General features: G+C 39.0%; 1 protein-coding gene and 1 long non-coding RNA gene across 2 annotated transcripts in view; one reads left to right on the top strand and one right to left on the bottom strand.

The window, feature by feature from the left end:
• Window positions 1-25,217, bottom strand: part of Xrn2 (5'-3' exoribonuclease 2) — a 78,429-nt gene extending 53,212 nt beyond the window's left edge. The window contains exons 1-14 of the mRNA XM_076570788.1: window positions 24,842-25,217; window positions 9,816-9,943; window positions 9,625-9,736; window positions 9,102-9,213; window positions 8,114-8,172; window positions 7,948-8,037; window positions 7,134-7,206; window positions 6,862-6,912; window positions 6,255-6,412; window positions 5,062-5,136; window positions 4,843-4,976; window positions 4,687-4,744; window positions 4,496-4,603; window positions 104-148 (exon numbers count right to left, since the gene is read on the bottom strand). Coding sequence (XP_076426903.1) covers window positions 104-148; window positions 4,496-4,603; window positions 4,687-4,744; window positions 4,843-4,976; window positions 5,062-5,136; window positions 6,255-6,412; window positions 6,862-6,912; window positions 7,134-7,206; window positions 7,948-8,037; window positions 8,114-8,172; window positions 9,102-9,213; window positions 9,625-9,736; window positions 9,816-9,943; window positions 24,842-24,916 — 1,278 coding nt within the window. The 5' untranslated portion in view covers window positions 24,917-25,217. The remainder of the gene's footprint in view (window positions 1-103; window positions 149-4,495; window positions 4,604-4,686; window positions 4,745-4,842; window positions 4,977-5,061; window positions 5,137-6,254; window positions 6,413-6,861; window positions 6,913-7,133; window positions 7,207-7,947; window positions 8,038-8,113; window positions 8,173-9,101; window positions 9,214-9,624; window positions 9,737-9,815; window positions 9,944-24,841) is intronic.
• Window positions 24,962-27,329, top strand: LOC143273015 (uncharacterized). Its single transcript, XR_013050818.1, has 2 exons — window positions 24,962-25,089; window positions 27,121-27,329. It is a non-coding gene; the product is annotated as an uncharacterized LOC143273015 (long non-coding RNA).
• The last annotated feature ends 381 nt before the right edge of the window (window positions 27,330-27,710 follow it).

The following is a 27,710-nucleotide window of genomic DNA, read 5'->3' as shown; positions in this document are numbered from 1 at the left end:
GGATATAGACGTTCTTGACTGAATAAGGAAGTTATTATAATGAATAATGTCCTCAAAAAAAAGTTAAGCTATGAACAATCTCATGAAATTAATTAAAACTCACCTTCATCCTCTTTCTTTTTTCTTTCTGTCGTCTTCTAAAACTGTCCTAAAAGTATAAAATCCACATATTCTGTCAAATAATTACACAAAAATGTCAGAGTTAAACATTAGCAGGAGTGATTCGAAAAACCATTTAAGTTTTAAAGGAAGATAGCAATAATCTGGGTACCTAACTAAACTAGTCATCATACTATATATATACAAAACCCTGTTTATCAAAATTCTAGATGAGCAGAATGACTGATTTTAGATAAAAATAAACTGTTCTTAAAGTTTTAGGATCTTAAAAATACATTTCAGGAAAAATGAAAGAACTATGACAAAGACCTTGGCTTTACACTAGATAGAATAAGCTTTTCAATATGGAGAAAATACAAATACGAAATCAATGACTTTTAAATTGTAAAATATAATTACCATTTAAAACCTCCACAAGATACTTGAATAAAAACACTCAGTTACATAATAAAGGCTAACCACTAATTTTAACACAAATAGCAAGCAAGAAAGAAGTGGGATTCCACAAACACTAACCCCTACTTCCAAAAAATTATCCACAGAAAAGAGGGGATTCAGATTTACTGTTTCTTCTGAGCCAAGTTTATACACAGGGTAGGGTTCTTTCTCCCTGTTCTCAAAGGGCAGCCATGATTTCAACTCTTTAGGATGTGGGGCTGATATTGCTTCTCATTAACAACAGTCCATTCTACAGGTTTAAACACCCATGTTCAACAAAGTAAAACAACTAAAACGGTCATGGCTGCTGCTGTGGCCTAAAACAGAAGCCAGCAGGTATAGTACTGGTGGCTACCCTAAGTGCATTCTGCCAGGCACAATGCAAAACTTTAATGAGATCTGAAATTGGTGCTTTCTGCCAGGAGAGGAGTTTTGTTGTTTTTCAAGACAGTCTCCTTGTATAGGCCAGGCTGTCCTGGAACTCACAGATCCACCTGCCTCTACTGGAATTAAAGGTGTACACCACCACACCACACCCAGCTCAGAAGAGGGATTTAACAAAGCATACCTAAGGATAAGGCTATGAAACCTCCAATGGTATGGAAACTGTTGATTTCTTCCTCTTTGATTTCTTTCTATGGTTCTGGAAATCCAACCTAGGGCTTCTTCCATGTGAGTTAAGCACTCTACGTATTCAGCTATATCTTGGTAATTTCTTTTCTTAATTTACACCAGAAAGAGAAGTATGGGGGGGGGTGCAGTGTGTGTGTGTGTGCGCGCGATGTGCGGTGTGTGTGTGCACACACACATAGGTAGGTCAGAGAACAACTTGCAGGAGTCTGTTCTCTCTTACCATGTGGGGTCCAGAAAACAAATGCCAGTCCATCAGGCTTGACAGCAAGTACTTTTACCCCACTGAGCTATCTAGCTGGTTCCCTCACTAACTTCTCGAATCAAGCTTTCCTCCTCTCTCTCTTCAAAAGAGCTCCTATCTAGGCTGTAGACTGAAATCTGTCACTCTTTTCAGAACTTCCTTGAGTCACACTCTTCACCTGGCTTTCCCCTAGTCTTGCTTCCAGCCTTTGCTCAATGTCATTGTTCCCTTGGACCTAATACTTGGACCTCTTCACTTCTCTCTTCCCATGGGAATGAACACCTGCTCACTTGGCTTTAAATATGATCTATATGCTAACAACCAGGGCCTCTCCCACTTCAAAATCTCCATCTGGGTACTATGAACTAAACATGTCCAAAATAGAATTCTCACCTCCACCTCTAAGACTTTCCTGCACCCGAACCTTTCTTAGAGGAGCTGCTCCAAACACTTTCTAGCTGCTTGGAAGTACCCTGGGGTCATTCTTGACACCTCATTTCTCGTTTACAACCTGCATTTAGCCCATTAGCCAGCCCTATTGGCACTACTTTCAAAACTCTGCCCTCCATAGGGCAAATCAAAACAAGGTCGGTGGAAAGTCAGATCTTGCCAATTTTCTATCCAGAATCCTCCACTGATGCATAATAAAGCTATGTTCTTAAAATGGCCTACAGGGGCACTAGACCTGGCCCTATATCACTTTTTAGAGCTTCACACTAATACTCTCACCTGCTTTGCCTCTGCTCCTGCCACACACTACTTCCTCCTTGCTGTTCAGTGTACATACAAGGCAGCTCCTGTCCAGAGCTTTGGTACTGCTGATCTACGGGTTTTAAGCACTTCCTTTAAATATCTACATGGCATACTTCTCTACATTCTTCATGTTTTTATTCACACTCATTTGTCAGTAAGGCCTCATTGTGAGTTCTAGAACTGCAATCTTGTCATTACCACTTGGCCAGATACTGTTTCAGCTGTTTGTTTTGGTTTTTTTTTTTTTTATCTTAATGGCATTTAAAACTCTACCACATTACATGGTTCAGCTGGTTACTGTGTTCGTTGTCCATCTTCCCTTAAAGAATGCAAGCTCTCAGAAGGCAGAAATTTTTGTCTGGTTTTATCTTGGTGCTTTGTTTTGGTTTGTTGCTGCCTTATCACTGGCAATCAAAACACTGGCTCATAGCTGGGCTCATAGTAAGGATTACCAAAGCTCATAAACTAAACAGCCACAATTTTGGCTTAATTGCTCAATTTTAATAATTACTGATGTATCCTTTTCTGAAGCCTTTCATTCTACTGTCTGATGAACATATGGCTCTAAGTGTTGGTAGTCACACATAAACGTAACAACATACTGCTGGTGTGAACCTTATTGATCTTTAATTTTTATGTGCTACGAATACCTTTATGAATGTATCAAAAGCCATAAACACATTTTCTAGAAGTCTCACAATGAAATTCTGATATTTCCTGTTTCCAGACACAGGGAAAACAATATGACTTCAGGAACACCAAGGTCAATAGGTCAGTTAGAAGTCATATTAAGTCTGAAACACTAAGGTAGAAATCAAATCCCTTCCCCTTCAATGCTAAGTTATCATCAATATTTAATGGCATAACATCTGCTAAAGCCACATAACAAGACTGTTCTTACATGGTTTTTTTTTATATCAGGCTGTAACAAAGTATTCATTATTTTTCATTAAGTATAAATAGCAATAAAAGGAAAACACTGTTAAGTGTTGAAGATAGTCAAACACACACACACACACACACACACACACACACACACACACACACACACCCCTCAACTCCAAAACAGCTGCTCCAGTAGATACCTGAAGAAAACAACTCAATTGGAAAGAATGCTTACTTAGTCACTTAGTCAACTCATTACTTAAGAGACGCTCAATGTCCTAAAACTAAGAGAACAGAATTGTGGTATAAAACATTGAAGAAAACAGAAATAATACAATTATTACTTGCTATTTGTTCAATACAGCCATGTGCCTTTTTACAAAATCAGCTTACAAAAGGATTTCTTTCTCTGTAAGAAGCTACTATCAGCTTATTCCCCTATTCTGGTCTCCTTTGCAACCCCCATAACCAATCTCCAATCACTCTGACTCCAGGCTGCTGCTGCTCTAGCCCACCAGCTTCCTGAGGCTTTGTATCCCTGGCCAAGGGCTAGGTGGCATGACTAAATCATTCTAACCTGCAGCTTCTTTTCTACTTAGGGATCTCCTTCTACCTCTCTAGAACTGGTTCCTCTTTCTTATTAATGGTCAATGTTTCCCAAGGTCTTACAGGGCACTTTCATTCCACATAAACTCCCATAGAATTTCATATTCCCACATTCCCACTCATGGCTTAAAGTACCTATTCCCATCAACCAAGGTCCTAAAATTGTTTTCAAAACTTTGCCCATGTCAGGCATCCTGTAGTCCCTTCATACTCATCTCCAAAATGAACTTCAATTTGTATCTGGCCTCTCACCCCAATCTCCTATACCCCACAGTATTTACTATCTCAGTGAATGGAGTCAACATACACCAAACTGCCTAGGATAGAAATCTGGACTTCTCTATACCACTTGCCAGTCTTATATAATCAACTTCCAAGTGCTTTTTTTGCTTTAGTTCCTTCCTCTTCCTTCTAAGAGCTACCATCCTCCACAAAGCCTACATTCTTCCATCATTCTTCCCTAGCTGAAGCCATCCAATTCATATCCTACACCTGGACTCCTAGAATATAAACTCCTAGGCCTTAACCTGTTTTTTAGAGTATAAATAGTTCCTATAAAACATGGTAGTCATGTTTTAGCTAGTTTTAAATTTATATCCTAAATAAGATTAGGAAGAGAAAAACTGCAATATAACTCAAATAATATATAATACACAGTTCCACACAGCAAGGATCACAGCCTTTATAAAATAACCAAGTACCGAGCTTGGGGTTACATAAGTGATGACACATTACAGTGGTATTACAACACAGACAGGTAAAAAGTACATCACGGTCTATGAGAGAGAGGAGCAATTTTAGCTACGGCAATGTATTTACCTCATCATCTTTTCTCTTTTTAAAAATGCTATCCTCAACTTCACCAACTGCTAACATGATCATCTGTACTCTTTGCAGATTGACATAACCACTTTCTGTAAGGTAACCCTGTAAGTGATAAAATACATGTAAAATGATCTTCTTCGAAAACCAAATATTTCTGTTTTTAAATTACTCAAGAATAAACTTACCCCAGTTTTGTGTACCACGTTTTTGTATATGTTAACCAAACGATCAATTGCACCTTCCCTGCCACCAGGAGACAAACAGTATTCATTAGGACCACTGGGCTCTGCAAAGTCAAGAAGGCTGACATAGTCATTGGAACATCCTACAGATACACATACCTAATCTCTAATGACGGTAAGTGAGGAAGGAAATCATTGCCCACAAAGAAGCACATGAACACCCAGTCATCAATGCTCCTCTCCACATCAAATGGGAATGGTAAACTGGCCATGGTGAGTTCTCTTTCCAGATACTACAACAAAAAGAGAATGCTGACATCAAAGCAATGAAAAGAAAATGTTTGAGGAACGCCAGTTCCAATACCCACTGAAACGTACCTCTCGAAGGACATTCAGCCGAAGGAAGATAAACTCCCCTTCTGCACAAGGCAGACTATCTGCAAGTTCATCATGCTGTAAGAAAGACAGTGTGCATTATGCCCAGCCTAAATCCTACAATTTTTTCTAGCCATACAAATTTTAGGGTTTTTTTTAATATAAGACCCCATTTAATATTTATTTTAAGTACTAAATTCAAGCAGCTCACCAAAACATTTAAAAATAATCACATCTAGACCAGAGATAAGCAGTGCATATTTTACTTTTGGGGAGACACATACAGATGAATATTCTTTCATATTCTAGAATATTTTAAAAACTCTTAAAAAAATGTAAAAGGAGTTGGAGAGATGGCTCAGTGGTTAAGAGCATTTGATGTTCTTTCAGTGGACCCAAGTTCAGTTTTCAGTGTCCACATCTGTAAGCTCACAACAACTTATAATTACAGTTCCAGAGTACCATACACATACACAAACATGCACGCACGCACGCACGCACGCGCACACACACACGCACTCACCACTTAAAACCTTTTTTTAAAGAAAAAAAACTTTAACTCAGAAATCATTCTGAAAGTCGTGTTTGTCTCTTATCACCTATGTCCAACCAATGTTAGTATTCTGTTGTATATTCCTCTGGTCCTCACTCAGATACACGTATACTGCATTTATTCTATCTCCTGTCCAAAATCATATAGTATACTATATTTATGTTTTTCATTTTTTCTCCAAGCACTCAATTCTTAAAATAGAAACACATGTAGAAGGGACTTCATCTAACCAAGTAAGCTCAAATAAATAGGAAATGGAAAAAACATAACAATGTCACGGTATTTAATATATCTGATTTGTAGTTCCCTTAAAAAATAGTAATCATTTGAAATATCTTCCATAGACAATTCATATTCAATGGGCATCATCATCTATGAGATGATGGAATTGGAAATGAGATGTTACATTGGAAAAATATAAAGTAGAAAAAAATAAGCATGTATAAGCTTGTAAATACAGGTTTATTTCACATTACTTTAAAAGCTGCATTTCTGTGAAATACTTTTATGAGGCAGTCTGAATTGACTTGATGGTTAACTGTACATTTTAAAATGGTTAAACAGTATACTTTGTGTCAGTGTGCATATTTTCCCATGATAACAGATGTTTCAAATGTGGTACTGTCCATGTTGAAGTTCTTACCTTTCCTTTCTTTTCTCTTGGCAAACCTTCACAATCCTTGACCTCATGTCCAAACTGATTACACAGAGCACATGGTTTGGGTTTGTTTGGTTTGAATTCTTCTCTGATTATGGTGAAATTAGGTTCATGTGTAGCAAGACCAAGCATAATGAGATCAGCTATTAAATGACAAGAAAAAAACAAATGAATGGTACTTTGGAAGGATCCTTTACCATAATCAAACTACTACTAAAGGATGACACAAGAAAAAGTCCCACTAAATACAGAGCGTAGGCAGCAAAAATCAAAAAGCCCTCCTAGTAGTGGTTCTATCTACACAGTCATTCAGAGACATGGACCCACAATAAACCACCACTCAGGATTATATGTGGGAAACTGCCCACTGTAAAGTCAGTGACATGATATCTAAAGTTTAAAAAAAAATAGAACAAAATTCCTGACGGGTGATCATTGACCACAATATAACAGCAAATCAACAGTGGTTCCTTCTAAACTTAGGAAAGACATCTGAGAACTGTCAACCAACCCTGAAATACCCACCACACAGCAACCCACCAACATACTCTGGTTTAACCCAAGAACAGTAAATCCTCAAGAAGAAACGTACCATCAGCTCCACACAAACAATGATGAGTATTTGGGTCATGGTTAGGCTGGGCTAAAAAAAAGGAGGGAAACGTATTTATAGAAACATCATACACAACAGAAGTACCAAAACTTGCCAAGTATTTTCTAGTTAATGGCCTTTTTGTTTGTTTTCCAGCAGTGCTGGGGATAAAATCCAAGGTACCCGACATGCAGGTAAATCTAACATTAAGCAATATCCCCAGCCTGGGTTATGTTGGTTAGAACATACAATCAAATACTTTTGAATTTTACCTCTTTGTCTTCTAATGTAATCCATGATTTTGTGTTCTCCTTCACCAGGGACACTAGCATCAGATAATATAACCTATTAAAAAAGGTTTAATATGTTTAGTTTACCTTCCCAATTTCTACCAAAGAGGGAAGAACTGACTGCTTTAAGAAAAATGGAGATGATTTCATTAATGTGGTGTTACTACTTGGAAAAAAATCTCTAAAGATGTGTGCTAAACACTAATACTACACCACTGATTAACTAACTTACCATATAGAATGCAAAAGAATAAAAGGACTAGGGTCAGATGCCATTAGTACTACTGATCAGTTCACAGATTCTGACTACTTACTATCAAGAATAAAGTACCAAACCCAAGAGCAATCAATAAAAGATAGAGTTACCAAATCTAATTAAAGGGAAACACACCTTAAGTTACAATTACAGAAAAGTTCACTCAAGTTTTATTTAAATCTTTATGAGAAATATCCATTTGTAAATACAGTCCCACAACTTTAATCTGCTACATTTTGATATCTAATGACAAATCTACTTTTTCATTAAACTACATTCCTATTCATGTATTTTTAAAAATTATTATTCCCATTTTATAGCTTCTCATGAGGTAAGAGAACAAAATTGGCATTAAGGGAAAATTCAGCTATATAAAACCGACCATGAAAGGTAACCCATTTCCGATAACTGGAAAGCTTCTCTTTTCTCTGATAGTCAACTAGCATTTTATGAGGGACAGGGATAAATAATACCAGTCATATCAGCACAGCCTCAAATGATCACTCTAATCTTTCTGAAGCACCAAAGTGTGAAACTTACTGTCAAATTTTTCCACCCAGGGTCATTATTTAAACGATCAGCTATGTAATAGCGAAGGCATTTAGCAAGATTGTCCATGAACTCAGTTCCCTAAAATGATAGAAAGAAAGAAATTAACCTATCATTTAAGAGTTAGCAGCAGCTAGCAAAGCCTGAGACTACTTACTGGTGTAATACAGTTGCTGTCAAATCTTTCTTTTATTTCTTCTGGAGGAAGAAAGCCACCTAGACAAAAGAGGCAATGTTTTGTTTTCCCCATAAAAAGTTAAGTAAATTAATCAACATTAAAGCAGAACAGTAACAAAAACATTCAAATATGACGTTATCACTTAAGAAAAAGATGACCCCTTTTCCCCCTTTGGTTTAAACAAAGCTTTAACACAATGGTTCTCAACCTTCCTAATGCTGCAACCTTTTAATACAGCTTTTCATGTTGTGGTAACCCCAACCATAAAATTATTTTCGTTACTACTCCATAACTGTAACTTTGATACTGTTATGAATCATAACGTAAATATCTGATGTACAGGAAATCTGATCTGCAGCCCCTGTGAAAGGGTCGTTTGACCCCCAAAGGGATTATGACCACAGATTGAGAACCACTTTTTTAACAAGACTGTCAAATAATATATAGCATACAAAAGATACTACAATATAGTAAAATAAAAATCATGAAGTCCTTCCTCTGTAACAGAAGGACATAAGTACTGGTTAATGGTTTTATAATAGTTCTTAATAAATCATTAAAGCATTCTATCATAAACAAGCTTTAAGAGTCTTAATTACAATCCATGGCTAAAATAACTATATACTTACACGCTTCAAAACAAATTAATATAGCATAGTAAAATTTACAAATGCAGGCCCATGACATCCTTTTCTCCAGCTGTAAAATCCAATTACAGTGTCAAATTTCCTGTCTACTATACTGCTATGGATAGCACACACCAACAAATAAACCTGATAAAACCAACCAGATATCACACTACATGCACTGGGTTAGGGAAGAACCAGTTGCAGTTGGCCTCAGTATCCCTCTTCCACTTCCCTCTCCTCTGAGACTTAGCTCTAACCTAGATACCCACAGAAATTTTAAAGCCTTAGGAACTTCAGAAAAGGGGGAAAGGTCCAAATTAAAGATATACTCTCCCTACCTTTTGCAAGTATTTCTTCTCTGACTCGCTGCTTCTCAACTGCTGCTTCCATTCCTTCCTTTGATGCTCTAAACCTCCTTGAACGTTGTTGGTTCATTTTGGCACGTGGTGCCTAAAAAAATGTATATCTCATGTTTATATAATGCTATTCAAAATGTTCACAAGCAAATCTATACATTATTTTCAACCTTCCCTTTTTATCCCCATAGTAAACCCAAACTGCTTCTCCTCTCAACACCTTTAAATGTGTCACTTAGTACTTTTAAGTAATTAAATTCACTCATCAGCCTATGTTACTTCAAAAGAGCAGTCATCAATAAGACATTAGCATTGCATAGTAAATGACACAAAGTAAGCACTAAAATAAAGTTTCAGTGAATTATTGAACTAGAGGCTTCTCTTTCTAAAATTAACCACAGTCAATATGTTCACTGTTCAGCTGACTTTCATTGAGATATTCAGAAAACAGCAAGAACAAACCAACAAACAAACAGAAAGGCTTCTAAATTATTTTAGCACTTACCACTCCATCTATTGCCATGTAGAGAAGTCTTCTTGGTCTTACAATATTGAAAAGTCTGTCAATGTACTCAAAAATTGCAACCATCATTTCATCTTCATTTTTTGGTGCTGGCCTATAATAATGAGCGGACAATGTAATAGATATAGCACTTCTGTGACCTCTATTATCAATGGCAAAGATGGAATACATACTTGTCTTCAGGATGAGTACAGGGATGGATGATTCCATTCATATCCAAATACAGATTATCAAACTCCACATCATTTGGATTAGGTTTACTGGCATCAACTGGAATCTTTACACCACTGCATTCTTTTGGCTATGAGGAAGTGATAAATAATAGCTTGACTGTTAAGATCTAAACATGACAGGTACTAAGCTCAATATGAACCAACTTAATTTCAGAATTGGAATTTTAAAATACTTCAAGTAAAAACAGAATCAAATTAACCCATTAAATGTGAACGGCTTCTAATTCAAATTAATTATGTGAGATCACCAAAGTATCCAAGTAGATCCAGGGAGTCATCTTTGTGACTTCCCTCATCATTCACATCAAGTTCTGTCAATTTAAAAATGCTTTTCCGTCCCCTTCCATGCCATGAGCCCATCATGCTATTATATCATACCTAGAAAGTCACAATTACCTTCTAACAGAATCTCATTTCCAGTCCAGAGTTGAATCAGTAAAGCACAAACATATCTTTGTCTAACCTTGCCTACTTTCCCAGTGCTTTCCACACCAAACAGCTAAGCAATGAGCCTGCCCCACAATAATATTATGTAGGCCTATTCATTTCTCAAAAGCCCCTATAAACCAGATGTAGTACCTAACACCTGTACCCAGCACTCAGGAGGCTGAGAAAGGAGGAGTGTCCTAAGTTTGAGGCTAATGGTCTACACAGTAAGTTCCACTATACATTAAGTTCCATGATTGTAGAGTAAGACTGTCTGTCTCAAAAGAAAACCTAAAAACAGAGCAAAACAGAAAAACAGAAGTTCCAAGAAAGTGCTGACATCTCGCTACCTCTTTCTATGCACCTCTTGGTAGAATGCCTTCTTTCTCTCTACCAACACTCACTTCCTACAGTCTTTAATAACTTTTCAGAGCCTAGACACAAATCAGAAGTCACTCACTTCACGGTATCTGTAACATATCACCCAAGAAATGAACTCTTTCCTGCTGTGGGATGGTCTGTATGTCAAATATGTTGCTCTGATTGGTCAATAAATAAAACACTGATTGACCAGTAGCCAGGCAAGAAGTATAGGCGGGACTAACAGAGAGGAGAATCAAGAGAACAGGAAGACGGAGGGAGACACTGCCAGCCACTGCCATGACAAGTAGCATGTTAAGATGTCGGTAAGCCACGAGCCACATGGCAAGGTATAGATTTATGGAAATGGATTAATTTAAGATATAAGAACAGTTAGCAAGAAGCCTGCCATGGCCATACAGTTTGTAGGCAATATAAGTCTCTGTGTTTACTTGGTTGGGTCTGAGCAGCTGTGGGACTGGCGGGTGACAAAGATTTGTCCTGACTGTGGGCCAGGCAGGAAAACTCTAGCTACACTTTCCTTCCTGCATTTCCCTAGAATTTTGCTTATATTCTTATAGTTATCACCAGTTTTATGATTAATTTGTCACTTCCACCCAACTACACTGTTAAGTCCTTCAAAAAGTGGGGTTATACTCTCAAAGGTTCTCAATTATATGTTTATAATGATAGTGCTTTTTTGCCTTTTTCATCCAGAACTTCAATGAAAGATTAAGACCCAATTTTTGTTTTACTAATAGTATGATCCCTCAAACACATACAAAGCAATAGGACAAAAAAAAAAATTTAAAAGCCCTATACATTAAAAATCCATCACGTACATGCTAAATCATGGTTAAACATAAAACATTATGCTTAATGATAGCAGTCACCAAAGTCCATATCCTTTGTGATTATATGAAAAAGTCTCAAATAGACAAATCCATAGAAAGAGAAGATAGTTAATGACTGTGACAAGCTGAGGATGGGGAAAGGGTGACAAAAAAGAAAAGTGACTATTAGTGAGTATGCACTGCTTTAGGTAGTAAGAAAATCTAAATTTATATAATAGCAATGATCACACAACTCTGCAAATACACTGAAAATACTGACACTGCCAGGCAACATAGTGTATGCCTTTGATGCCAGCATATGGGAGGCAAAACAGATCTTTATTAGTTTGATGACAGACTGGTCTACATAGTGAGTTTCAGGACAGTCAAGACTGCATAGAGAGACTCTGTCTCAAACACAAATAATCAAAAGCAAAACAAAAAACCCTGATATTTTATGTAAATTTCATGATATAGAATTTATACCTCAAAGGTAATGAGGAATGAACATGATCAAAATAATTTTATGTGTATGAAAATGTCACAGTGAAACCTATTATGTGTACCTAGTATGCAAATAAAGTTTTACACCTCAATAAAGCTGTTTGAAGAATAAAAATCAGAAGCTAACTTAGGTAGGGAAAAACCTCATGAAGACAGTGATTAATAAACAGTAGTTTATCCACGTACTGGACTGCTAGACCAAATAAGATCTAAAAAGCAAGCTGGATGATCATAAACAAACCACTGAACAAAAAAATGCAGAGGCAGAAAAATACACATTATACCATTTACATAAAGTTTTGAAATATTGTTCAAAGCTGAATACACATGTAGTGAAGGCACAGAGAAAAGCAAGGGAATGATGACAAACACCATCTCAGAAAACTGGTTACTCAGAGAAAGGTAAGGACATGAAAGCAAGCTTCAGCATATATTGTAATTAGGGGGAGGGATATGGAAAATGGGAACTTTTGGCAGTTCTGTAGACATATGCTGAGTCAAGCAAGAGGGGCTCAATCAGAGTTCCAGAAAAGCCAGGGCTACATATAGAGACACAAATAAACAAACAATAAATCCCAAGTCTTTGGAAATTGTTCTAAGGACCAACAGTAACTTTACCAAGAAAACCCATGACAATGTATGCAAAATGTACATACAATGGTAAAGAAGGAAGAAAGGGACAGAGCAGAAAAAATATTCAAAGAATACTGAAATGATTCCAAATTTTAAAAATATACCTAGAAGCTCTATGAATTCTAAAATATAGACATCACAGTAAAAATGCTGACATAGACAAAAAGAAAAAAATTTATGAGAATATATTGGAAGAGCCAAGGGGTTGGGGGAAAGTCCAGACAGGCTAAAGAATTGGCTCAGCAATTAGGAGTACTAGTTGCTCTCGCAGGGGACCCAGGTTTAATCTCAAGCACCCACATGGCAGTTCATCATGGTCTGTAATCCCAGTCCCTGTGAATCTGATGCTCTCTTCTGAATTCCAAAGGGGACCACACACACATGCATGCAAGTAAAACACTCACACATATAAAACAATAAATCTAAAACATTTAAATAAACAAATACATACTAAATGCTTAGTAACTTTCAAGAGAACCTCAGTAAGAGCAACATCTTACTTTTCAGGAAAGCAGTAGGGTGTCATAAAAACAGTAAGCGCTAACTAAGGAAAACTTTTCTCTAGGAACTAGGAAAGTTATCATTCAACAATGAAGATGAAGGCCAGCAAGATGCCTCAGAGGGTAAAGGCCCTTGCTGCCAAGCCTAACGATTTGAGTTCAATCCCTGAACTCCACATGGTAGGAGGATCTGACCTCCATATGCACAACATCGCATGCACCCATGGCCCCCAAATGAATAAAATAAATATAATTTTAAAGCATTCAGGCCAGTGAAATGGCTTATGGGGTAAAGGCGCCATGTTGAGCAATTGTGGCCACCTAAATTCAATCCCCAGAAACCACATACGAGTGGACAAAGAACCAACTCTGAAAAATTGTCCTCTGACCTCAATGTACATGCCATGGCACATAGTCACCATATTATACTATGCACACATAATAATAAAATTTTAAAATGAAGGTGAAATAAAGACTTCTCTTTAAGGAGAAACAGAATTTGTAGATAGCAGACTTGACTTCCTAGAAATATGAATGTCCTTCAGACTGAAAGGAAGTGACTCTATAAGAAAATTCAAACTCTACAGCAATGACTTCAGAAAAATCATTTTTAAAAAGCAAAAAAAGGGCCAGGCGGTGGTGGCGCACGCCTTTAATCCCAGCACTCAGGAGGCAGAGCCAGGCGGATCTCTGTGAGTTCGAGGCCAGCCTGAACTACAGAATGAGTTCCAGGAAAGGCGTAAAGCTACACAGAGAAACCCTGTTTCAAAAAAATAAATAAATAAATAAATAAATAAATAAAAATTAAAAAAGCAAAAAAGATAATGAGTAAAAAAAAATCACTTGAAAGTTAAGAAGCAACATTAGAAAATGTTCATTCAGTACAAAATAAAGAAGACAGGAAGAAAAAGCACATGAAACATAGGAAAGAAAAGGTCAAACAGCAGATGCAAATCCAAATATACTGGCAATTACACCATAAATACACCACAGAGAGCCAGTGGGCCAAAATATATCTTATCTTTAAGAAAGAGTTGAGATTTAAACACACAGAGTAGAAGTTAACAGATAAGGAAAGAAATCAGGCAAACAACCAATATAAGAAAGCTGCAGTAGCTACACTATGTATGTATGTGTGCCTGCTTGTTTATATGTACACCACATGCATGCAGGTACCCTTGGAAGCTAAAAAGAAGGCATTGGATCCTACAGAACTGGAGTTACAGGCAGTTAGTTGTGAGCTGCCCAAGACAGGTGCTGAGGACTGAACATAGGTCCTTTTCAAGAGCAACAAGTACTCTTTAACTACTGAGCTATCTCTCCATAGCCACCACCACTGCAACACCTTTAATTTTTAATTACATTTTATTTGGTTTTTGATGTGGAGGCAGGGAGCATGCACATGCCACTAGTCCCATGTAGAGGTCAAAGGACAGCCTGCTAGAATCCTCTCTACCATGTGAGTTACATAGCTCAAACTCAGGTTGCTGGGCTTGAAAGCATATGTCTTTACCTAATGAGCCATCTCACCAGCACTCAAAATAAGACTTTGAAACAGAAAATGTTAATAAAAAAACATCCTCTAGCAGGGTAGTAGTGGTGTACACCATTAATCCCAGTACTTGGAAGGCAGGCAGAGACAGGTGGATCTCTGAGTTTGAGGCCAGCCTGGTCTACAGAGTGATTTCCAGGACAGCCAAGGCTACACAGAGAAATTTTGTCTCAAAAAAAAACAAAAAGAAGAAGAAAAAGAAGAGGAGGAGATGATGATGCTCTTCTAGCCTCTGTGAGCACCAAATATGCACATGGTGAACATAAGATGCAGGCAAACACAGATAAATATAAAATAAACATACCTTTAAAAAAATCTCAAATCAAAACAGGCAAGATGGCAAACATCGTTATTCCAGCACTCAGTCAGCTGAAACAACAGGCGCCTGAGTTTGAGGTTAGCTTTGCTTACACAGCTAGACTATGCCTTAATAATAATAATAATAATAATAATAATAATAATAATAATAATAGAAATCTCTCAATAACCTAACCCTTTCTCCGTTTCAAGACCCCATAAAAAGGGATATACCAAGCCTAACGTAAACAAAAAGAATGCAAAACTAGAGTAGAAAATAATTACAGAACAAGGGGGGAAAAATCAGTGAAACTAAAAGCTACTCCTAAGGGATATACCAAGCCTAACGTAAACAAAAAGAATGCAAAACTAGAGTAGAAAATAATTACAAAACAAGGGGGGAAAAAAATCAGTGAAACTAAAAGCTACTCCTTCAAAAAGACCAATGATACTGACAGCCCTTTATTTAACTTGAGCAAGAAAAAGACTCAAATTACTAGAATGAGAGACAAAAACTTACTCTACTGCCAACTTTATAAACCAAAAATAATTATTAAAATACCATGAATAAACATATCAACAACTTATCTAGCACAAACATATTACTAGAAAGACATAAGTACCAAAATCATTCAGGAAGAGATGATCGAAGTAAACCAATAAGTGAAGAAATTGAATCAGTAATTCAAAAACTGACCGGCAAGAAACCCCAGGTGGTAAATTCTACCAAGCATGCAAAAAGAATTCATATGAACTATTCATCAACCCTTTCCAACATTTCCTAATTCACTGTATAAAGTCAATATCATCTATAAAGCCATTATCATCTTAACACCAAATCCAGTAACAAGAAAAAAGCTACAGATGAGTATCTCGTGGGACTATCAATGAAAAAATCCTCAACAAACACTAGCAAATAAAAGCCAGCCCCCCAAACACACAACAACAACAACAACAGGACCAAGTGAGATTTAGCCCAAGAATGCAAACTTGATTTAATATTCAAAACTTAACTCAATGTATCATACTAATACCAAAACCAACCTGGGCTACACAGTGAGACCCAGTCTCAAAAAATAAAACACAAATCACCCACTAAAAGATACTGCAAGAATACTACAAGTATTTTTTTGTGAATATACATGCAAAAAGAAAACTTTAGTGAACTGAACTGAATAACAACAACAATAATAATAACCAATACAATATGATCTCTGGGGTCTTTCCAAGGAATGCAAAATAGGTTTAACACATTAAAAAATAAAAGTCAATGTAATGCACCATATGAACAAAGACTAAAACTTCTTTAAGAAAACATGAGAAGAGCTCAAAGATCTTGACAAAAATGTAAGTTTAACAACAATGCAGAAATTTAAAAGGAAAAAACTTAGTAAACTCATCACAATAATTTAAAATTTTAAGGAGTTAGAGAAAACCACTGCTGCTCTTTCAGAGGATCTGGGTTAGTTCTCAGCACCCACATGGGGTTTCAAAACTCTGTGATTCCAGTTCCAGGGGTTCTGACTCCCTCTTCTGGTGTCTCAGGCACTGTACATCTATGGTGCACAGACCTACGAACACCCAGATAAAACAACCATAAACAAAATTTTTAATTCATTTAAGTAAGAGGGTTATCTGAAGACTAACAGAAAATATTTATCAACCTAAAAAACTCTATCTAGAATATCTATATGAAACTGAACATAATTTTAATTCACATATGGTAAAAAAAAAATTGGAACAGATCTCTTGTCTAAGAAGATACATAAAGCACTTGATAAAATGCTTTATTATCATTTGTCACCAGGAAAATGTAAGTTTAAAACCACAATCAGATGACATTATGCTAGAATATCTAAACTTAGAAAGACTATCAGTAATGAAGTGAAGCAACTGAGAATTATCATGTGCTGCTGAAGTAAAAAAGAAAATGGCACACTGAATTTGGAACAATTGTTAAATCATGTGCCTATCACCCAATATCATTTCACTCCTAGATTGCTACACATAAATGAAAGTATGTGTGTCCATTTGAAGATGTATGCCATAGATGCTCATAGGTTTTCTCTAACAGGCCCAAACTAGAAACAAGGCAAATGTTCCTCACTCAGAGGAATGAAAAAAACAAATACAACACAGCCACAAGACAATATCCTACCAATCTTGAAGAGATGAGCTAGACTGACTCATCCTGTGCTTACTTCAGCAGCATGTACTCAAACTGTAACAAACGGAATATTAGCATGACTGACTACTGTTCGTTAATCAAATTAGCCAAAAGAGAGGAGATTCAAATTGATAAAGTTAGAAATAAAAAAGGGGACATCACAACGGATAGTAAAGAAATTCAGAGGCCTATTAGAGACTACTTTCAAAACTCTATTCCAATAAATTAGAAAATCTCAAAGTGGATAAATTCCTAGACACATATAAACTACCAAATTTAAAATTTATGTTTAAACAGATCTATAATGCACAGTGAAAGTGAAGCTGTAATAGAATCTCCCAACAAAAAAAAAACATAGGCCAAGACAGATTCATTGCTAAATTCTACCAGATCTTTAAGAAATGACACCAATGTTCTCCAAATTGTGCCACAAAATAGAAAAACTGCAACTAACCTAATTCTCAGGAAATAGTACCACTCTGACACCACAAGGGAATATGGACACAACAACAACAAAACTGCACATAGCTCATTCTTCCCTGTGAACAGACACAAAGTCCCCATTAAAACACTTTCAAACTGAACTCAACAACACATTAAAAAAGACTTTATAATCAAGTTTTTTTTCATTCCAGGGACATAGAGATTATTCAACATACACAAATCAGTGTACACAAATCTAACACACCACATAAGTAGAGCAAAGCGGGGAAAATCATATGATTTCAGATGCAGAAAAGGTCTCCAACAAAGTTCAACACTCGTTTATGATAAAGCCTTAAAGAAATTAGGAATGAAAGGAACATACTTCAACACAACAAATGTCATGTATGAGTAACATACCCAATAGTAAAAGTGGGTTAAAAACAAATGCATTTTCTTTAAAAACAGGAACAAGTCAAGGATGCTCACTCTATCCATTCTTTTTTTTCCTGTATTTATGTATTTATTTATTTTATCACTTTTCTTTTTTTAATTTAATTTAATTTTATTTTACAATACAATTCAGTTCTACATATCAGCCACAGATTCCCTTGTTCTCCCCCCTCCCGCCCCCCTCCCCTTCCCCCAGCCTACCCCCCATTTCCACCTCCTCCAGGGCAAAGCCTCCCCCAAGGACTGAGATCGAGAACAGAGAGGGAGAACAAGGAATAGGAGACCATGGTAAATGAAGACCACATGAGAATAGGAAGAAGCAAAGTGCTAGAGAGGCCCACAGAAATCCACAAAGATACCCCCACAATAGACTCCTGGCAATGATGAGAGATAGCCTGAACTGACCTACTCTGGTGATAGGATGGCCAAACACCCTAACTGTCGTGCTAGAAACCCCGTCCAATGACTGAGGGATCTGGATGCAGAGATCCATGGCTAGGCCCCGGGTGGAGCTCCGGAAGTCCATTCTTATTACCAATACAGTACTGAAATTCTTAGCTGGAGTAACAAGGCAAGAGGAAGAGAAACCTTATACAAATAGGAAAGAAGAAAGTAAGTTAATCCTATTTACAGACTGGATGTTCTATACTCAAAAGGCCCTAAGGATGGGTTAATTAAGATGGCTCAGTGGGTAAAAGCTAGTGCCATGGCACACATATTCTCACACACAAAATTTTTTTAAGAATACCCTAAAGATTCTACCAGAAAACTCTTAGAGTAAACATCTTCAGTGAAGTATCATGATATAAAATCAACATTAAAATAAAACCAGTAAAAGGGCCAGCAAGATAGCTCATGGGGTCAAGTTAACTACCAACAAGCCCACAGGACCCACATGGTAGAGAGAACCAAATTTGTTCCCTGACCATAGACACACCAAAGCACACACACACACACACATATACACATACAAATAAAGTGTTGGTTGTTTTGTTTGAATCAGTAGTAGCTGAGAATAAATGACTATTAAGTGTTCATCCCTAAATGTTCATTCCTAATCTGTATCAACTTCCATGCCACCAAGGCTCAGGGAACATCACAGAAGAGGAGACAGAAAGAATCTAAGTTTTAGAGGGTGGAGAGGGTGCTGAGAAATGCTGTCTTCTGGACATGACATGGCCATTGCACTCAAGAGAAGCTGGGATTACACGTGTACTAAGCCTATACAAGATCAAGCCAGTCAGTATTCTAGCATGGACGAGGGAGGGACTCATAAAACCCTGCCCTAGCTAGAGAAGGGAGTCAATTTTATTGGGGTATACCCCTCAGTACATTGTTGTGCTCCAGCCCAACACCCATATATAGGTGAACAGTACTATTTGGACTCAGTCAGTGTCGTATCATTTAAAAAGACAAAACAAGACAAGCAGAAAACATATTCCAGCATTAGAAGGCAGACAGAAAGATATCTTGTGAGTTAGAGGTCAGCCTGGCCTACAGAACAATACTCCCTGTCTCAAATGACAGCAGTTTTTCTACATACAATAATGAACATGCTGAGAAACCAGGACAAAAGTTCCATCACAACAGCTTCAAAAACAAAACCAACCAACCATGCGAACCCATTCTACAATAAATACGACCAAGGAGGTAAAAGAACTCTATGATGGGGATATGCCTCAATATATAGGTGTGCTTGCTCTGTAAGAATTAAGCATTTAAGTCTGAATCCCAGGATCTGTGTGTAAAAAGCAGGCTGTGTGTACCTGTAACCCTAGAGTTGGGAGGATGAGACACGGAGATCTTGGAAGTGTGCTTGCCAGTTAGCCTCACCTAAAAAGTGAGCTTCCATTTCAGTGAGAAACCCTGTCTTCAATGAATAAGGTGGGAAGTAAATAAGGAAGATGCCCAATGTCCTCCTTTAGCCTCTTCACACACAAGCACAGCACAAGCAACCACATACCCATGTACACACACACACACATAAAACCCCAAAATGAAATACTGAAGAGTGCAGACACTAGAAGACGAAAACCTCCCATGTCTTGGATCAGCCCAAGAGCAATCTACAGACTCAATATAATCCATATTAAAGTTTCAATGACATTTTCCACAGAAAGAAAAAATTCACAAGGGAGCACAAAAAGCCAAAGCAATCCTAAGCAAAAAGAACACTAGAGGTGTCACTAAATCTCAAATTAGACAACAGAGCCATAGTAACAAAAACAGCATTGTTACCAACAACAAAAACAGACATGTAAAAAGGAAATAAGAGGATCCAGAAATAAAATAGCAAGAGCCATCATGCATTTGGCACAACTACCAAAAAACATGCCAGAGAAAGTCTCTTCAACAAGCAGTGCTACAGAACTGAGTATTTACATGCAAAAGAACAAACTAGATCCAAGTTTGGTTCCAAGCACCAACATGAAGTGGCTCACAACTGCCTATAACTCCAGCTCTAGAGGAAATACAATGCACTCTTGGGGCCTCAGAGGGCACTCATACAAAGACACACATGAATAAAAATAAATTTTAAAAAATTAACAAATGAAATGAAGTCTCTGAATAGAAAAGCAAGCAACTGGTGTTTAAGAGCACACAGAATGAAAAACATCCCTGACAGTTATTAATCTGACAGGGTATTAAGAACTCAGAAGTTTTTACACACACACAATCTAATTAATAAATAGCGCACATCTTTAACCCCAACATTTGGGAGGAAAAGGCAGGCATATTTTTGTGAGTTCAAACTAGCCTGATCTACAATGTGAGTTCCAGAATAGAGTTGTTACACAGAGAGACCCTGTCTCCAAACCAAAAAAGATAAAGTGGCCAATAATACAATAATAATAATAATGATAATAATAATAATCTTTAGTCGTCAAGAAATACAAATCAAAACTACAATGAGATTTCACCCCAGTGAGAATGGCTATCATAAATATCACATGCTGGCAAGGATAACAGAGAGTGGCAACACACATTGCTAGAGGGAAAGTGTATGCCTGCAGCCTTTACGGAAATGAGTATGGAGATTCCTCAGGGGAAAACAAGGAAAAGGTAGAACTACCATATGACATGATCTAGCTATTGTACCACTCCTGAATATATACTAGGAGGAATCCAAGTCAGCATGCAACAGACATATTTATATATCCATATTTATTGAGACACTTTCTTAACAGCCAATATCCCCCAATAATTCCATGTATACAGAAAGATGTGTATATATACACACACTGGAGTATCATTAAACCACAAAGATGATGCCAGGTGGCGGGGGGTGTACGCCTTAATCCCAGCACTCAGGAAGCAGAGCCAGGCGGATCTCTGTGAGTTCGAGGCCAGCCTGGTCTACAGAGCAAGATCCAGGACAGACACCAAAAGTACACGGAAAAACCCTGTCTCGGAGAAAAAAAACAAAAAACAAAAAACAAAAAACAAAAACCCCACAAACATGACTGAAATTAAATCATTTGTGGAACTGGAAATTATTATGCTAAACAACCAGGCTAAGACAAATAATGCATGCGTTTTCTCATGAGGATTCTAGACTTCTGCTGAAAGAAGGTAATGGGAGGGAGTAAAGAAGAGCAGAGTGCATAACATACACACATAAGAATGTGATAATGAGCCGGGCGGTGGTGGCACACACCTTTAATCCCAGCACTCGGGAGGCAGAGCCAGGCGGATCTCTGTGAGTTCGAGGCCAGCCTGGGCTACCAAGTGAGCTCCAGGAAAGGCGCAAAGCTACACAGAGAAACCCTGTCTCGAAAAACCAAAAAAAAAAAAAAAAAAAAAAAAAGAATGTGATAATGAAATTCATTAATAACAAATATGTACTTTTTTTAAACTTTAATGAAGCTGGCCACAGTAGAAAGAATCATGAGTTTCTGGAAATCCTGGGCTATACAGGGAGACTTTGTTTCAAAAATGAAAGAGATACAATCAATATAAATTAATCTCAAAGTCTATGTAACATGAAAGTCAATGAGCCATGAAGACTATATAGCATAGGGGCCAACCAGAAGTTTAACTAGGTCAGGTGCTTGCTTAGAAGGAAAGAACTGACTATAAAGTTGTCCTCTAACCTCCATATACATACTAAGGCATACATGTTATTGTCCCTCCACCTCTGTTCTGGATGCACATGTGTCTGCATACACCCAAAAACTTTCAACAGGCAGGTTACACACCTTTAATCCAGCACTTGAGAGGCAGAGGCAGGCGATCTCTGAGTTCCAGGCCAGCCAGGGCTACACAGAGAAACACTGTCTTGAAAAGAAGAACAAATAAGTGGACCGACCACTTACCCTCATCCTTCTAAACAACACTAATTAAACAGACCAGGTCACACAGGGTAGCTAGTAGGGAAGAACGAGATTAGCAGGAGGGGAGCAAGATACTGTAAGGGAAGAGTGAATGGGATCTAAATATATTATGTAAATGTGTGCAAATGGCACAATGAAAAGTAAAAAATTGATCAATTCCAAAGAATGAAAGGGGAGCGTCATAAGTTAGGAGCTTGACTTTCCTAGCTTTCACACTGGTACTGACAGTTATTAGCTGTCCTAAGTACCTAACAACCTAGTATCAATAAAGTCCTCAAACACTGTCTGATACACAGTAAATGCTACCAAAAACTTGGTTAAATAAACAAATATCACATAAACAGCCAGGCCTAGTGGCCAGCACCTTTAATCTCGGCACTTGGGAGGTAGAGGACAGGCAGCTCTCTTTGATATCCATGCTAACCCGAGCTACATAGTGAGACAGTGTCTTAAAAGAAAATTAATACTATCAACAACAACAGCTGAAAAGAATGCTTCCAACATCTTCATGGGAATTGGTTTTCCAACTTGGACTGAACCGTTCATGAGGAGAATAAAGGTATCTGGGGACCTAAAATGATAGAAAACTCAGATCACACAGTGGCATTTCCTAAGAATTCAATTCAAAAATAAAAATGAAGGGCAGCTTTAAGCCAAGAAAGATAAAATTCAGGAAACAGTTATTTCCAGGAAGCACCTCTAGGAAGCATACAGTTTTTATGTAAAGAAAACAGACATAAAGACAACTCCAAGCTGGGAGTGGCAGTGTACATGATATTCCCAGCACTCAGGAGACTGGCTGGGAGAGTTTGAGGCTAAGCAGTGAGATACTTTCTCCAAGGAAAAATTAATACTTAAAAGAGGCACAATGAGAAAAAAAAAAAGTCAGAATGCATGATAAAATTATGTGGACGGGGAAAGGAAAGGTATAAAGTGACCCAACCAAGGGGTGAAAGGTGGGGAGACGTGAGGGGCCCGCTCTAGTAAAAGATAGGCAACCTAAACTACAATCACAGTATGTAACAGTCAACAAGAACACTTCTCCCTAGCTTATATAGCCAAAGCTTTGACAATCTTGATTGAGAACTAAAAGCACTGCTGACCAGTTAAGACAGCTTGAAGGAAAAAAGCTAACATCAACCTTAGAAACTAGAAAAGGATATAGTATAGGCGACAGAAACTAGCAAAAAGGTACTTTGTACAGGCGACAGAATTTTTGAGAGGGACTCACATGTAAGCCTTGGCTTGCTTTGAACTAGCTATGTAGACTAGGCTCACCTAGAACTCAAAGATCAGCCTGCCTCTGCCTCCTGAGTGCTGGGATAAAGGCATGTGCCATACCTTGGAGCGATGAAAATTTAAAGCCGTTCTCCGTTAAACTACAAAATTTACCAACGTCAGATATATGTATTTGTAGCATTAGGAAAGCAGAGTGATAGTGAATAAATGTCTAGGTCGTCTTCCACCTAGAATTAGATAGACCCAAAACAGATAAATCAAATACAAACATATTTAGAGATAAAACCAAAACAGTTCCAAGTGTCTGTCTTTGAAAAGAAGACCGGACAGGAAAGGACGGAACAAGGAACTGTTGCTTTCCCTTTGGCCCAGAGGAACACAAAGTTTTACAAAGGAAACTGATTCAGCTTAGCAATTTGTCTTTTGAGAACACAAGAAATACTAGGAATGTCACCAAAACAAAGCTATGGTTTCTTCTAAGACAGGTGAGAAAGTAAATAACCTAAAGCAGGAGAAATAGGTTCTTGGAGACAGGCAGATACTTGGTTCTAAAGCCAAAAGTGGGAGGGGACACATGTGTACGGAACTTTTCCAATCCAGAAATTCTAATTGAGAGTACAAAGTCGAACTCGGACAGAATCACGGGAAAGACGAAAGCAAAACTCACGAATCGAAACGGCTAAAAGTCTACCTACAAACTAGCAAACTAACACCACTTGAGAATCCGGAAAGTGAAACCGCAAGCGGCCCCGCAATCGTCCAGTGGAGCCCGCCCTGGAGCCCGACGGTTCCCCGGTCCTAGTCCTTCCTAACTAGCCGCTCTGCGAGTACGGTGAACTGCAACAAATGACCAGGCTCGGGTGGAAAACATGCGATCCCGCCACCGGGGACGCCGCGTCCAACACACGTGTGGACCAGCAAGCGGTCCTTACCATGCCTCCCCCTGCAGCCCGCGTCAAAGGGCTGCCCAGCCAGGGCGCCCTTCTGAGCCCTGAGCTGCGCGGGCAACCAAGGAAACAAAGCCGTGGGCGGAGCCCGGGGTGCCCCGCTTGGCAGGCGGGGGAGGAGCCGCCCAGACCCCTACAGACCCCTTCTCTCCCTCGCTCCGCCCCCAGACCGCCTCGGGAATCCGCGAACCCGCGGAGCGGCCCGCGAGGCTGCCTGGGGCGGGTGCCCGGCCCCTAGGGCCGCGGCCTAGACGTGCCGCGCCAGGTCCCCGCAACGGCGTACTGACCGCCTCCTCACCTTCTCCTCCACGCAGTTGACAATGATGGACGGATACTTGCGGCTGAGCCAGCGGAAGAACGCCGGGACTCCCATGACCAGCGGGCGGCACGGGGCAGCGACCGGGCCAGCGGGCTAGTGTAACCAACGAGACTGGCAGGAGCAGCAGCCGCGGGCACCGGCACTTCCTCCCACGTGCGGTCAGAGACCGGAAGTGGCGTCACGCCCCACCGCGGGGGAAGCCGGGAAAGGATCTCGGCTAAGTGAGGGTTCGCCTACTAGACAGGACAGGTTGTGGTCGGGCTGGGCGGGCTGTGGGGCGGGCTGCTGAGAGCTGGCTTGCGGCGTTCTCCGATCGAGCCGTCCAGAGCTGGGCTCCGAGCTTACACCTTCGCCCGCGGTAGCAGGTTCTTGCCGGTGTGGTCACGACTTTGGAAAGGCGTGGCCTGTCTTGCTTCCTTTCTCACAAAGTCAGTCTTGGGCTCTAGTTTCCATTTCCTGGTTTCTCTCATTTTTATGCTACTGCTCCTGGCAGAACTATGAAAAAAAAAAAAACTAAAGTATTTTACAATTTAAAAAATACCTGCTTTGCATAAGCAGCTTTTTAAAATGTTTAAGATTTATTTAACTATGCAGCGTATGTTCGCATGTGAGTATGTGCACACGAATGCTGGTACCTGTGGAGGCCAGAGGCGTCAGATCCTCTGGAACAGGAGTTACAGTCATAATCTGTCTGATGTGGGTGCCAGGAGTCGAACTCTGCTCCTTTGGAAGAGCAGCATAAATTCTTCACGGCTGAGCTATCTCTCAGCCCAACAAGTCACTTTAAATAGTTGCAGAATCTAGCCAGAATTTGATGAACCGTGCCATTATACTCTGTGTATCAACATTTGCTAATATCATATCCCAGCATTTATTGAGCACCTACAATGTGCTAAGGCAAAGAACTGAAGAATTGCCTTATTTAATAATTATTTGAACCTTCTGTGCAGACTGGCTGTGTCAGGCCGGTGACTCCAGTGGTGAAAGAATTCTCCAAACAGAAAAAAAAAAAAAAATAGTTTATTAGACGCAGTGCAGGCAGCAGGCAAGAAAGTGAAAGCTGAAAGGGGGCTGCTTTTGTGGGAGTGTGTTTGTATATGGCAGTAACAGCCTGGCCTTGAGGCAATGCTTGTTTGCCTGGGGCAGGAACAGTGTAACAACTCCACCCATCCTGTGGTCTTGATGTACCATTTTTGTAACACATAACAGATAAAGTCGGTTGTCAAAGGGTTAAATTGCTTGCTTGTTCATACAGCTTGCATTTCACTTCAAGTAAGGATCATTTAATCCTCTGTTCTCAAACCAACATGGTATTTTTATCCCTTGTTTTCTGGTGGCTTCAAATATTTTCCCCCAGCATATGAAAGAAGAGGTCTGAAAGAGGAGATATTTGTGTCCATTTGTTCAAGCTTGGAAGTCTCTCTAACCTGAATCCCCTCTTGGCCTGACAAATCACACTCAATCCCAAAGGCTCACCTCAAGAGGCCTCTGTAAAGTGTTTATCTGCTACCCGTCAGGCAGTAAATGTTGTCCCTTCCTCAGTGGTTCAGTGACTTCGTTTAAATGCTAGTGTGGGACTTAGGTAGTTAGCTCATGTTTAATTTAAAGATAGTAAAAAAAAAAAAAAAATCCCAGAATATAATATCTATGATAAAATTTCTCATTTTAGTTGGAAATAGCCCCTTCTCAAGAGTTTGGTTCCTCTGGGATGTGCTGTATTCTTATAGGAACACAAATTTATAAGAAATTGGGCAGGAGCAGACAGCTTGCTAAATTGAATCCGAGAGAGTTCATCACAGACAGTTTTGAATTTTGAAATATAAGGAAAGTCAAAGCTGTATAAGATAAGCATTGACATTTCTTGATCTGGCCAGGAGGCACACACCTGTAATCCTCACACAGAAGAGGTTGAAGAAGCATGAGGCTAGCCTGGGTCAGACTCTGTCTCAAAAAACAAAGGAAAAATAAGGACACTTCTGCTAGTCTACAATAGGAGGAACCGTCCTAAGTCTGGTTCCAGCAGTTTTTGAAACCCAGCTAAAAACCTCTCTTCTTGTAATTTGGTTAATGATTGTATGAGATGTCCCCCATAGTCTCAGGCATTTGAATGCTCGGTCCCCAGCTGGTGGCAGTTTTTGAGAGGCTTAGGAGGTATGGCCTTGTTGAAATGAGTGTGTTACTGGAAGTGGGCTCCGAGAGTTCCAAAAGCCAGGCACCATTCTCCGTCTCCTTTCTCTGCTTCTTGTTTGCGGGTGAAGAGGGGAGCTCTCGGCTCTCTGTGCCAGCTGCCATGCCTGCCTGCTGCCCCACTTCCCAGCCTTAATGGTGATGGACTCTTATCCCTCTGGAACTGTAAGCACAAATAAACTCTCCTATTAAGCCGCCTCGGTCATGATGTTTTTTTGTTTTTTTGTTTTTGTTTTTTTTTTTTTACAGCAATAGAAAAGTCACTAATAAATAAGTTTGTCTGTTGATTACATGTCCCTCCACTCCACCCCATCCCACCCCACACATACCCCCAAAAAGTGCTTGTACATTAAGCTATTTTAGGATAAGCCCCTGCCTGTTGTAAAGACTTGTCCTAACAAACCAGTTACAGAATGTAGGGAAATACAAAGCCCCGTTCACTTACATAGTGAAATAACCATTTTATCTACATAGAAGAGGTAGAAAGAAATTGACTTTTGGGGGCTGGAGCAATGGCTCAGTAGTTAAGAGCACTTCACTGCTCTTGCAGAGGACATAGGTTCAGTACCCAGCACCCACGTGGTGGCTCACAACCATCCGTAACTCCAGTTTCAGGGATCCAGTGTCCTGTTTTGACTTTCTCAGACACAAGGCATGTACA

This window comes from Peromyscus maniculatus, chromosome 4, assembly GCF_049852395.1.
Source record: "Peromyscus maniculatus bairdii isolate BWxNUB_F1_BW_parent chromosome 4, HU_Pman_BW_mat_3.1, whole genome shotgun sequence".
NCBI lineage: Eukaryota > Metazoa > Chordata > Mammalia > Rodentia > Cricetidae > Peromyscus > Peromyscus maniculatus.
Note: the sequence above shows the minus strand (reverse complement) of the source record. Positions and strands in the feature narration are given on the sequence as shown.